This window comes from Mercenaria mercenaria, chromosome 14, assembly GCF_021730395.1.
Source record: "Mercenaria mercenaria strain notata chromosome 14, MADL_Memer_1, whole genome shotgun sequence".
Classification (NCBI taxonomy): Eukaryota; Metazoa; Mollusca; class Bivalvia; order Venerida; family Veneridae; genus Mercenaria; species Mercenaria mercenaria.
This window is the reverse complement of record NC_069374.1, coordinates 19,390,749-19,405,362: the sequence shown is the minus strand read 5'-3', so window position 1 is coordinate 19,405,362 and position 14,614 is coordinate 19,390,749. Positions and strand designations below refer to the sequence as shown.

The 14,614-nt window shown below is 35.7% G+C and overlaps 1 protein-coding gene across 1 annotated transcript; it reads left to right on the top strand.

Annotated features, from left to right (window-relative positions):
• Positions 1 to 7,123: 7,123 nt before the first annotated feature.
• Positions 7,124 to 10,148, top strand: LOC123526475 (uncharacterized). The gene is made up of 2 exons (XM_045305641.2): positions 7,124 to 7,809; positions 9,461 to 10,148. Exons 1-2 carry the CDS (start codon positions 7,206 to 7,208, stop codon positions 9,883 to 9,885), a joined length of 1,029 nt encoding a protein of 342 aa, XP_045161576.2. The 5' UTR covers positions 7,124 to 7,205; the 3' UTR covers positions 9,886 to 10,148.
• The last annotated feature ends 4,466 nt before the right edge of the window (positions 10,149 to 14,614 follow it).

Here is a 14,614-nt window from a genome sequence, read left to right as displayed (position 1 = left end):
CTGTTACTGCTTTGACGGGTACTGCTGTGCTAATTTCAACATGTTCCAAAGACTTTGTACCTGCCTGGTGATTCACTTGTACACGCTGTTGCAAAAAAAAAAAAACCCGACTAAATGTGAACACAAAATACTCATGAACCAAACACGTATCTACTAAATGGCCTGGCAGAAGGCTAGGCAACAACAGAAAAATGAAAGGACACAATTCGGACACGACTTGGGTGAAAAGTGTAATCGCATTGAAACAACATGGAGTGTTTGGTTCATAATGCGTGCTGTGTTATGTTAACCTGATGCCCTGAAAAGCAGGCCTCAAGTAAGTCCAACTCGTGACGTAATACCCGTTTTCAATTAATTTCAGTCTGATATTGGACGGGCCGTCAGGAGAGGTATCTAGATTCACGGATTTGGACTAGCCTAAAGTAAGATGCAAATTATATGCCTTGATGTGGAAGATAAACTTGAATCTTGAAGCAAACTAGTATTTGAGACAAATTTGAATCGCTGCTTCATCCTTATGTATAACTTTTCATTCACTTCACCTTTAAGTGTTGATTGCTATAATTGTCTGCTATTGCTTTTGGATGCCAAGTGGTTCTGATATTAGCACTACAAACAAGTGTGCGCATATTTTATTATCTATATTTCAAGCGATTTCATGCCCATGAACACACATTTATTTTTGCAATTTGTAATTGAGACTTCCTAAGCTCTAAGTAAAACGCGTGACTGTCACTGGTTGAAATCACACATACTAGTTAGCAGAAAGAAGCCATGAAATCTATATGGTATAATAACGAAGCTATTCGTTGGACAGTTTATCCAATATAAAAATACATATTCCCTCACACATTTTAGTATCTCGAACCTGTACACAAATATTATATAATAAGAACTAGACGCACCTAATTAGTACAAATATTTATAACCAAAATGCGTTTCCTTGATGGTAAGATGGTAAATACATAAAGTTCTGTATCAAATAGGGAGCCCCTTGAAGCACTACGTTGCGATTTTGTAATTGAAGTGCTTCGTGAAAATGGTGCAGATACAGAAAACTAACCCAACATTACCAAAAGCAACTCTCATTCGTCAGTATGTCATAAAACAAAATGAAACTTACATTGTAACATGTATTTTTTCTTCTTTTAACAGAGGACTGAGTTTAACAAAAACAAATACAACCTTGAAGCTAGTCTAGCAGTCTTCACTGCGCTTTTCTAATTATTTTTGTTTTAGAAAATTCAAAACCAGATCCTTCAGACTTATATTTGAAGCTGCATAATCAACTAGGCAAAAGTTGATCTACCAAATTTCATAACCATTGAAAATGACTTTGACCTTAAAGCAAAGCCGTTTTTACATCTATGTATATGCATATAATACCAATCATTCTGAAGGTCAGTGCCATTAAATTAAACAGTGTGTGTTTGTGTGTGCGTGTGTGCGTGCGTGTGTGCGTGTTCAGGTTTAACGTCTTTTTCAACAATTTTAAGTCATATAAACGACGGTGTCTACTTGCAGCAGTGAGCACAATGCCCAACTTTATAGTGCTGCCTCACCGGAATATCACGCCGTAGACACGTGGCACGATACCCCACCCAGTCACATTATACTGACACCGGGCTGACCAGTCCTAACACTATCCCCTTAATGCTGAGCGCCAAGCGAGGAAGCTGCTAGTATCATTTTTTAGGTCTTTGGTATGACGCGAAGTGGACGCTCTACCACTAGGCTACGGAGGCGGTGACAGAAGTATGTAATATCTCTAAAAACAAGTAATAGTAATAACTGCTAAAATGTAAAATTTAAAGAAAGAAAAATTGTCTTAATTCGAAATATACATCAAAAGTCTATTTTATAAGTATAATTCAGCGTGTAGGGTAAAGAAAATATACCTCCAGTTATCATTTTCAGACAATTTAAAACATCAAATATGATGAAAAATATATATATTAGATCACGACTTATCATAATAATTTCCGAAACATCATAATAATACCACAGTTTTACAAATAAAGGCGTTGAATAAAAATATAGATACATTATTGCCACGATAGTGCTTTTATTCATGACGCCATTAAATTTTCCAGACGCGATCCTCAAATAGAGATACATGGGATTTTATATAATTATAACATACATTTTTATTTGGTATATATTAACTTAAGGAACAATTATGTTCGAGATGCATTTAGTTCCAGTATATACTAATACCATAAACTAAAAAAAAACTGGTTTGTAACAAAATAAACAAGAGCTGTCACAAGAGACAGTGCACTTGACTATTTCGATACTAGATAGTGAAACTGGGCACATCTGAGGAAGGTGGAGCTCTCACTGTAGTGTTTATTTACTTCAATGTGGATCCATTCAAATAGTTCTCCTCATTACAAGCCACATGGCATGACACAAGTGTCATGGTGCATTGATTTGAGGAGAACTATTTGAAGTTTAAATCAAATAAGTGAGATAGAGAAGAAGTGCATCACAACTTGAACCTGAAATTCTAGTAAAAAGGGGCATAACTCGTATCATTTTGGTGCCAGCATCATGAACATTGTGACATATGATGTGGGTGACCATGTGAAAAAAAACATTTTAAGTTTGAATAAAATCCATTTAATAAAAAAGAAAAAGTGAAAGTGCACCAAAATTAACCTGAAATTCGAAGTAAAAAAGTGGCATAATTCATGAAATATTGGTGCAAGAGTTTTGACCCTTGTTTCATATGATGTGGGTGATGAATAACTATTTTAATTTTGAATCAAATCCGTTTGGTAATCACAGATATAGAGTGAAAGTGCATCAAAACTTTAACCTGAAATTGTATGTAAAAAGGGGATATAATTCATGAAATATTGCTGCCAGAGTTATGACCCCTGTGTCATATGATGTGGATGATTTGAATCAAATTCCTTCTGATATAACAGAGGCTTAGTGAAAATGCATCAAAATTAACCTAAAATTCTAAGTGAAAAGGGGGCATGAAAAATTGGTGCCAGAGTGATGGATCGTGTGTCATATGATGTGGGTGATGATATGGTCAATTCCATTTAGCAACAACTGAGATAGAGTAAAAGTGCACCAAAACCTTAACCTGAAATTGGAAGTAAAGAGGGGGATAATTTACAAAATATTGGTGCAAGAGTTATGGCTCTTATGCCAGATGATGTGGGTGATAATGAGGGATAACTATTTCAGGTTTAAAACAAATCCATAAAGTAAATAAGGAGACAAAATGAAAAAAGAGAAAGTGCTTCAAAACTTTAACCAAGGTGTGGATGCGGAAGGACGCCGGCGCCGAGGCCAAGGTGAGTAAGATAGTTCTCCATATACTTCAAATAGTCGAGCTAAACATGTACAGAAAATATTTTAACTCACTTAAACACAAAAACTGACATAACATGATATAACTGTTAAGAGGTCAACAGATAATCTGATTGTAAAATCAAAATCATTGCTTCAAAGGGTAGATAATTGTTATCGTTATTTCGTATAAAATTTGCTGAGCTGTCATATTGCCGTGTCTTCACCACGTCATTTCGACAGAACGATACACCATAAATTTGTCGAGTTCTCGTGCTGTCGTATTTGGGGCAAGACATGACGATAACACTGCTTGTCAGATTATGCACAAACTTACGATGAATTAAGATCGACAACTCAACTGAGCAATCTTGTGCGCACCTATCTTCCGAACCCTTGCATACAATTTAATGAAACTTCACATAGGTAATCAGTACCAACCCTAGTTGTGCATGGTGCATGTTACGTTCTTTTAGATATATTTGGTTGGGTTTTCGCGAGGCAGGTATAAAATGCTGCTCTGACGCCTTTTGTTTGTCAAACTGTTGTGTTGGCAAGACCGGAGTGTGTTCGAAACGCCAACACGAACACACGGCAATGCGATAGCTCGACAGATTTTACACAAAACAATAACAATTAAAGGCCGCAAACTCCACAGGAATTTTTTGTAGAACTTCCGTGTGTCGGGTATAAAATGTTGTTCTGAGGCCCAGTATTTGTAAAGCTTTCGCATAGTCTTGTCTTCGCCCAGCCTCCACGACAGCATGACACTTCTTGCATTTATCCTGTTGTCATGTTATGCTATCCTGTTGTCGTGTCTTCATCCTGCCAAGACGACAGTCCGACTTGACATTAACCAGCCACCATAGTTTACGAATATGGAATAGAACTGTTTGTACGGAATGTTTTTTATATAACTGTCCTCTTGTGCATGGTGCATGTTAGGTTCTTCTAGAAAAACACATGCAGAGTTATGGGACTTTGATTTTTGTTATTATACTTTATACAAAGAGTCTGCATAGGCAATCTTGTGCGCGCCTAATCTCCTGAACCCATGCACACAATTTCATGAAACTTAATACAAGTGATCAGTAGTAACCCTAATTGTACATGGTGCATGTTAGGCTCTTTCAGAAAAACATTCTGCACAGTTATAGGACTTTGTGTTTTGTTAATATACTATAGACATACAATCTGCATATGCAATCTTGTGCGCGCCTAATCTTCCGAACACTTGCACACATGTTACGTTATTTTAGATAAATATTCTGCAGAATTATGGGACTTTGTTTTTGTTACTATATTATATACATAGAGTCATTATACATACAGTCGATATGATTATGCAATCTTCTGTGCGTCAAATTGTAATGTACTGTCTCAGTGAGTGCGGGGAACATTCATCATCTTTAGTGATAGCTCTAGTCTTAAGATTTGTAAACGCCTGTCTTAATTGTTTGGACAAACTCGTAAAAATGCAGAACAATTTCTTGTTCAAGTACTTCAATACTTTTCCTCGAAAAAGTAATGAAAATAACCCCACATGATTCATGTCCTTTCCTACTTGAACTACTTTAAGGTTTTATACAGCGATTTCAAAGGACACATTGGCATGATAAGGACCCTTGAGGACCTACATCTGGTGTTCGTGAGTGAAAGGTAATTTTACGTGTAAACAAACTTATTTTTACTTAATGTTTTTTTTCCTCTCAATAGTTTTAACTTACTTTATCCATTTTGTAGTTCCGCTAAAACTGAATTTGATAATTTTCACTGTTATTTTAGCTGGTATCTTTCAAAACTAATAGTGCAATATTTCACTGAAAAACATGAAACAACACTGTGTAATCATACGACGTCCGCCATTTGTTCACCAGTCAACGATTTCGAAAAGAAACATCTTAAATCCCCAGTCACACTGAGAGATACGACAAATTACGACACGTTACAACCGACTACGGCTGGAAATCACAAGGAATCGTATTACCAGGCTAGAGCATGGTTCCCGCACTTGTTCCTATAGTTACTGTCAGGTCTCAGGGACCGAGGGAAATGTTCCTTACAGTTTGATATGGAAGCTGCTTTGTACGAATTCTACATTGAACCTTAGAGTGAAGGCAGTCAGTTGAATTTAGGTTGGAACATCTTTATTTTAAACTTGTTGACTCTGACATCTATGTCAACCAGATTCGCAATATTTTGAGTACAATCTAGAATTTAGAATTTGACTTGAGGTGAAAGGATGTAGTCCCTCTAAACGAATAGTTGTCGCTGTACTTTTAATATAATGCCGCTCTCAATGTCGACAATACGGGAGGAAGCAGTCTCATGGTAGAAGCCTGAAGTTGCTGTGTTTGTTGTTGTTTTTTTTCAAGATATTACATCTGATCCATTTCTGCATTCTTCAAGAAGTTGGTCGAAACAAATATATTTGCCCGATGTTGATTAATTTATTAATAATCCTGAAGAACCTTAATTATTCTCACACAATCTCCAATAAAAGATTCTTATTGCAGATTTATGGCCTGATGTCAGTACGCAGTTTTCTGGAAGAGATGCAATTTTCTGGAAGAGATGACAAAAGATTTTTCTAGGCATAACCATAAAAATGAATTCAACAATCATTTATGTATTTCAAAGGAAGAACCTCGGCAAGATATGTTGTAACGCGTTGCCCTCAAATCATGACCCCATCTTGTTAAGCTTTACAGCGAAACCTCTTCAGATTCAAGTTGTGTTTATTATAAAATAAACAATGGTTTAATTGAGACAGGAGAATTCTAATTCTGCGTTTTTAAGGACCACTTGAGGTTGTTTCATCTTGATTAAAAAAAAAATTGTATATATATATAACTACGTTTAATTGCAGAATTAAAGAAGTATTTTCAGCAATATGCGCTTTTAAAATGTAAAGTATTTTTTCCAGAAATGGTGATGGATAATGTACAACATATGGACATTACCATATATGGTAAATCAGTGAATAACGACTAAGAGAAACTTATTTTGTAGGTCATAATAAAACATAAAGCATAGTAGAGTTTGTGATTAAAAAAGTGTATACCGAAACTTTAAGACTCAGTTTACTTGTATTTAACATAATTTTGCCACAAAATACTATATCTGGTTATGCTTATATAAGAAAAGAACGATAACGTCACTTTGTTCAAAATGGCCTCCCTTTCATTGATTTGTTAATATCTAAACTGTCATATATTTTTATCATATTTCTTTCGCCAGTTTATGTATTTCATTCAGTTCTTTCTAAGCATTTACTGCAAAAATTACTCCTTATCATTAATAAAATTACATAGAGGATAGTGTTTTGTTTCATATTAAGGGAATAATTTAAATTAATGTAATACACAAAAAGTGCATTTATTTATTTTACTCAGTTCTATTCAAGACATACATATCGAAACAAATGTATGCAGATGCTGAAGTACAAAGTCTCTCTCTCCAAAAGATGGTCCACAGTTCATAATGCTAAGTTTTGTATTACATTAAAATCGCAGTTGAATAAATTTTAAAACATGCTCCAGATTTATCATGTACCTTTTATAATATATCCTTTCATGAGCAAATACAGTAACTGTTCCAAAAACATTGTCAAGAATCTTTAATGGAACACAAAATTTAGCAAAATCTAGTAGGACCATATTTGTGAAAGATCTGACATTGTAGTCCAACAGTTGCATACATTTCAAATACCATACCTTACTTTAGCAACTAATGCATATACATGTATTACAAAGTGCATTGAAATGTGAGAAATATATAACACATCTCCTTTAGCGCATTCTCACTCGAAGCTTGATATAATTTATGAAGCAGTAACACTGAGCCATTTTACAAGAGCTCGGGACAGTTAACCGACCTTTGAAAAATTCATAAAAATGATACTGGTATGGAGGTATTTGTGCTTTATCATATTTTTGCAATCAGTGAGCTGCAACACAGACAATGATATCATATTAGACGTGATCTCCAGTAGGCTGGACCACATTTCTATATCATTAGCTAGAATCGCCAGGAAACAGCGAGTGATGGAAACACGCATTGATTCAATAACTGATAATATGAAGGGCCGCGATCTTACTGACGGAAAAAAGGAAGATGTTGTGTCGGATTATTCAGATGGAGCAGCGAAAGAAGAACTTTTAATTATGAAGAGAGCAATTTCCTCTGAAAAAGAGTATGTTCGAAATTTAGTGGAGTCTATATCTGTCGACATTAGCGGTAGAATCGCTGCTGTTAAAACACCTTCAGATGACCTCGATAGTAGAATCGCTGCTGTTGAAGCAACTTCAGATGACCTCGATAGTAGAATCACTGCTGTTGGAGATAAAATTGCTGCTGTTAAAGCAACTTCATCCAACCTCGGCAACAGAATACAATCGATGGAAAAGGGCATGAATACTGTAAAAGCAACTTCAGGTGGCCTAAGAACTAGAGTGGATTCTATGGAATCAAGCATTACTTCGTTAGTGTCAGCAGCAGGTACACTGGTTCTTGATTCGTTTTTGGTTTGTTCTATGGCAAATATAAAAAATATTTTTCGTTAGTTCACAATGATGTAATTGCCAACTTCTTTTTATTCGTGATATGTAGAATATCAAATAGTTTTCATCTATCCTTATTAGTAAGTCACGTCATAAAAAACTCCTCCATGTTTATGATAGATTAATTATACTTACCTTCAAACAAAGAGTGAAAATTTAATGTAGGGATAACGCATGTTTTCATGTTATAGCACGAAACAAACATATACCATAAAACCTGTATATTGTGTTTCAATTATGCGCGAAAGGGCTGAAATATGCATGCGCTTTTCCATGAATCGGGTGTTACCCCATGTTAACATACAAATACTCTGTTATTAAAGCATTTTAATAGCAGTTGTATGCTGAAACGCATAATTAGGTTACAACTCGGTTATAATCGAATCACAACTATTAAAAAAAACAGTTGAGAACCCATTTGAGACTTACTCAGATATGAAATGGACGTTACTTTATATTAACTCATTTATGTCATAATCCCCTCTGTGATTTTAACAGGGCTACCATAACCCACTTCATAAAAATAGCAGGGCTTTCTTAATCCCTTTCATTAACTTTTCAGGACTATCAAAATTTCTTTTTCTAATGAAAAAAATATGAATAATGTCTCAGTTTCCAGACAGAGATAATTAAAATTGGCTGCTAGAAGAGCATAATGATGCTTCTAGTTGGTGTTTACAAACAATTACAGTTTGACTTATTGTACTGAATGCTTTCAAACTCTTCATAAGGCTTCGGCATCGTAAAATGACCATTCTGAGCCAGATTTCATATCTTTCACTTAGAATTTAAATTAGTTTGCTTCTTTTTCAACATGGAAAATTGCTAAAACTTTTGTATGTTAGCTAATATTAGGCGCAAGGACTTCAAATAGACGAGCGTGCTGTCATTAGACATTTCTTGTTCTGATTTTATTTTCAGTTTATAAGTTCAGTCAGAACACTGGGTTTGTGGCGTTTGGGCTCGAATGTCATGGGTCAAATGGGTTTCTGATAATGAACTTACGACCATCATTATATTTTTAATTTGCGAATTCGTTTTAGCTAGGTTAAAATACGTGTTAGAATATTGCGGTATTTGATCGCTGGTTTACCTTCTCATATCCTTCAGGTCAGGTCAAGGCCGGAGTCATAAGGGTCTGACTGCGTAATATTTTGGATACAAAATTCTGATTTACAAGAATATTCATGTCAACATTGCATTTGGTATTTCTTATCAAATGTCCTCTTAAATTAAATATTAATATTATGGAGGTTAAAAACGATCCTAATTTATGCACTTTCTGGTTGCGTCTTTACTTCATTACTTTTATTTCAGCGTTATTCAAATTTTCCAGAAATATTTGTCACAACATTTAATGTTCAAGAGTTAAAATGGACACTGTTGTTCGAGCATACCACGTTGTTCTTTTGCCATAGATAGTTCTATGGTAATACCACTAGCAATATATCTATGCAGCTAGACAAAAAAAAACATTAGAATTTAGAATGTTTAATTTGGCGTTGTTTTAGTTATTGTGATGAAATACGTTTATAATCTATTAGAAGTATAACTAATTCTCTTATCAAAATGATTTTTTCTATTTATAGAAAGGCGTGTAAGCTTCTCTGTGCAGAACAGACCAAGAGGTAACTTGGCAATTCTTAAGGGAGAAACTACCGTAAAATTCAACCATGTGTTTTACAATGATGGTTCAGGATACGATAAAACAACGGGAATATTCACCGTGCCTGTATCTGGTGTCTACCAGTTCATCTTCTTCGTCGAGGGCTGGCAGAGTAAAGACGAGTTCATTTGTCAAGCTGCTATTCTGATGTTGTACGTTGACGGTAGTTCGGCTGAAACAGTGGCCATCGCTGACCCACGGCATAAAAATCAAATTATACAAGCTGGTAACACATACATCAATTACTTCAGTAAAGGCCAAGAAGTGAAGCTGAGTACAGCAGACTATTGTGACGAGTACAGCATCTTTGATTTCGGAACAACATTTAGCGGTGTTCTGCTTTATTGATATTAGCTTTGTATATTTGATAGGAAATCAGAATAGACAACATTCAGTACTGAGTAACTCTTTTAAAAAGAGTTTGGGAGGGATATAATTGGAAAAAGATATTTTGATGGAATTATTTGGCTTATTATTTTGTAGAATAACAGAGTGCATTTATAAATGATGTAATAATTCTGAAACGGTACTGTGTTATTATACTTTTCAGTTTTTCCAGTAATTATGGTATCGGATTTTTCACACATAAAATAAAAAAAGAAGAAAATCGAGTTATCCTGCTACATTTTTGTATCGAATTTAGTCCCTGCGGCAAAACGTAATTAAATCCTTACATCCTTGTGGAGATATGATGTTAAGGGCAATGCCGTTTTGAAATATATAAATCAGGTGGGTTAGTCGCTGTAAATTTAGTCCATTATGACAATACGTTAATCTAACTTTAATTAAAAAGTACGCTGTATCATCAGAGACATAAATGCGAAAAACTATGTTGATGTCTTTACAACATACATAATAAAGCTGAAATATTCGTGTATGTATGCTAAGCGTTACTTGATATTTCTCTAAAAACACATTACAACTACCCATGTGTCTACAAAATTTGCCATCTTTGTAAACATGCCTTTACACATTAAAGTAGTCCGAACTATTGGTTTGGTGTACAAGAAGTATGGTGCTTGATTTGTGCTATTTTGTTATTTCGTTCAGTCGCAGTAACAGAACGGCAAACGTCGTTAAGGCTCCCCGCCAAACGTCGCCCCGCCGAACGCCACCACGTCGAATGTCGCCCCTCCGAACGTCGCCCGCCAAATGTTGCCACGACAAACGTCGCTCCGCCGAACGTAGCCCTGCCAAACGTTGTTCTTTCGCTATTCGAAATGAAATGAAATGATAGTATTTATCAAATATGAGGATTCTTATAGTTATGATATATATTTGTTAGTCTCTAATGCAGTGTTATCAGAGGAAATTCCTCACTCTTGCACTGCCCCCATCCCCTCCACCCCTCCCCTCAATTTTCTTCAATCCATCAGTGACACGATGTATACCTTTTAAGTTACAAGATTATTTTCATGACATATAGATATATAGAGGAAAATGTCACAAATCAGCCACAATAGGAATTAAAAACAATTTCTGTACGAGTGTTCACTACGGAAGTAACTGCTTAATAAGAACTGACATGAGCCTCGCCCAACCCTCTCAGCAATGAGTGGCACTGACCTTTCAAATAGGGATCCGGTGTTTGCCCAAGACTATCCGGCATAGAGTATTTTCCCAATGTATGACAAAGTTATAATTTGGACAATAATTAGAAGGACGGTCCGGCGGGCGAGAGGACGGACGGACGGACGGACACACGCACGCACGCATATAGCCCTCAAGCTATCCATATTTGCTGAAAAAAAATCTTTTATCTTAAAGTTACACATCGAGTTACTGATGAATGCACTGTTGAACTGAAAGTCGAAGGGGAAAGGGAACGGAGGAATAGAGGTAAGACTGAGCAATTTCCTCTGGTAACACTTCATAAGGGACTAACAAATATATCATAACAATTAAAATCTTACTGCATTTTGTCTCAGACTTTATCAATATTACTAGTATCATGTCATTCCGGAAGACACAAAGACGACGTTTGGTGAGGCGATGTTTTGCGGGGCGACGTTCGGCGAGGCGACATTCGCCGCTTAAACAAATAATTGAAATATCAAAAATTAAATGTTAAAATTCATTAATTCGTAGTTCAACTTATAGCTACAGTGGACCCCTTAACAAACTTCCCTTTTTGCAAAATGCAACGCTATTCCGGTGAGGAGGTAACATAATTAAAGAAGAAAAAGTGAACACTCCACAGGTCTTGAAGTACTGAAGTATAGAACTTGTATTATTCATTGCAAGATATGTAATCTTATTCTTTTAGTTAATCCCGTATGGGTGTTTTACCAGGGGATATATGCATATGGATTTCGTCTGTCAGTCAGTTATTTAAAAGTACATGGTATAATTCCGTGAAACTTGGATCAAGGATAGAAGGCAATTGCATTAATATGCTATATGTACTAAAAAACCATAATCGATCAAGTAATGAGATTTAAACGGTTGATGGGTGCACACAAGTTCGAAACTGGTTACATGTGACTCTGGGTTAAAAATCACAGTAAAACTTTAAATTTGTCTACAGCTTTCTTGGTTTCTGAATGATTCTAAGAGTGTTTCAAGCTTACAAAATATGATAATAAATAATCGAATTTGTGTTAAGAAATGACAAATAGCCTAGTTGTTAACAGTTAGCATTCAATATGAAGTGTGAACAGTGCAGTTAAAAGCGTGCAAAAAGAGTACTATATCCGGTTATTTTCAACATATTTTGCGGGATAAATGAGCTCTGTAATAGCATTGATGACCAATAGGCTGTTTATCAGAAACTCGCAAATGTATTAAGAAGTTCGTCGATGCACCTGTACATAACTGGGTATATTTTGCACTGAATGCACATACAGTCAAACCTGTGTTAAAGACCACCTCTGAACAGAGACCACCTGGCTCTAAAGACCACATGTGCGGTTTCATATTTTAACATTTACAGTGTGTTTTAACCTGTGAATAAAGACCACCTCCCAATAAAGACCACATTTTGGCTCTCCAAAGGGTGGTCTTTATAGACAGGGTTGACTGTACTTACAACGAGGCACACATATTTTTTTTTTTAATCGGTTAGACACATTGACCAGGTTTCATCTTAGCACACCTTATGTATATACGGAGTTAACTCCCTATGATTTTGAAAAAGTCTCTTAATTTTTAATTATGGTAAATTGGAGTTTGTTTTAAACTGCAATCTTGAACATGACACGCGAGATGAGGCTTAATATAGAATGAGAATGATTTTATTGAAATTTCTCTGTGGCATTATGTGATTTGTGTAACGTTTAAAATACTGGCAAAAAGCAAAGCGATGCATGGAGTATATTAATATATAAGGGAAATCACACCTGTTTTTCATTCGTGTACAATTGGCTGTATTATCCTTCTTTGATATATAACTTAAATTAAACAGTATTCCTATTAGATAATTGAATGTCACTTGTTGTGTCTGTTGTTCATTCTGTGATAGAGTACTCTACATGTCATTCTAACCCTAACGCCTCTAAATTTCTATAATGAACTTGTCCGTCTTCCAAGTTGGAACTGTTAAAAGGGATGTTCACCAAAACGATACTGACTGAATGACGAACAGTGCAGATCTTGATCAGACTGCATGGATGTGCAGGCTGATCATGATCACGCTACACTGGTCGCAAAGGCAGAATCAATCCTGTCCAGCATGTAAAGGATTAAAGCATTCACTGTAGCAACGTAAATTACTTGTCCAGTTGCCGTGTTTCCGTCATTAGACATGCGCACAACTATTGTACATTACACTGAATTTACATGATTTATCGAACTTTTACAGATTTTAAACTGTGATAATCATTGCTAGACGTGTTTCTATTTCAAATATCTTGATATAATTATGATATAAAAAACTCAATCACAATATGAACCTGTTCAGTATATTCAAATTATTTTGGGAAATGAAGGATTGTGAATTTGGCTTGGCATTCTGCGAATCATAAAATGTATCATCATTTGCCAGTGATGAAAATATTTTTTTCTCATAATCAAGGGCTGAAAGACATTTTTATACTCGCCCCACGAAAACTCGACGAAAAGAGGTGGAGTTTGTGAGCTTTATTTGTCGTTATTTCGTGTAATTTCTGTTGAGCTGTCGTACTGCTACCCTACGATAAGGGTGTACAATGTATTAAGACATTTTGATGTAAAAGACTGATTTTTTTAAACGAATACATTTAGTTTAACCAAGCCTAATATAACCAAATTGTCACTGTGGTGCTCATACTTCAACGAGACCTAGGCTGCATTGCCCCTAAGGTGAAATGATGATTTCCATAGAAACAAACCTGAACTATTGATGGAAGTAATTCTCAGTAAACATCTCAAACTTGTATAGATGATACTTTGACATCTATGTCAACAATACTTTCAAACTTACCCGAGAATGCCGTTATAAGGTTGCTCAGTCAAATATTTAGAAAGATTTTAATTTGTTGACCAGTTCTTGGTTATATCTATTTTCGCTTATCTTTGAAAACACTGTTCATAATGTATAGTAATATTCTACACATACAATCTTAATCATCTAAATACTTTGAAATGAATATATAAATCTTTAATACAATCTAGAAATTGGCTTTGGCTCAAGGGGTATAACCTCTCTAAAGTACCAGTTATCCCTGTACTCGTAGTTCAGTGCGGCTCTACCACAATACATATGAGCCGTGCCATGAGAAAACCAACATAGTGGGTTTGCGACCAGCATGGATCCAGACCAGCATGCGCATCCGCGCAGTCTGGTCAGGATCCATGCTGTTCGCTTTTAAAGCCTATTGGAATTGGAGAAACTGTTAGCGAACAGCATGGATCCTGACCAGACTGCGCGGATGCGCAGGCTGGTCTGGATCCATGCTGGTCGCAAAGCCACTATGTTGGTTTTCTCATAGCACTGCTCATATGAAAACAGTCTCAAGGGAAGTGTTGGAAGTACATTTTTACAAAACAATCATCTGATCTTTTCCCAATATTTTTGTCTACTTTAACGAAGAGAGTTATTTGCCAGAGACTGATAAATTCATAATATAATCCCGAAAAAGCTTATCTTTTTTCACAGCTA

Bases quoted from the DNA above. Each gene is read 5' to 3' on its own strand.
- LOC123526475 (XM_045305641.2), top strand. From the start codon at position 7,206: ATGATACTGGTATGGAGGTATTTGTGCTTTATCATATTTTTGCAATCA. The intron at 7,810-9,460 runs GTACACTGGTTC...TTCTATTTATAG, and splicing joins TTCGTTAGTGTCAGCAGCAG to AAAGGCGTGTAAGCTTCTCT.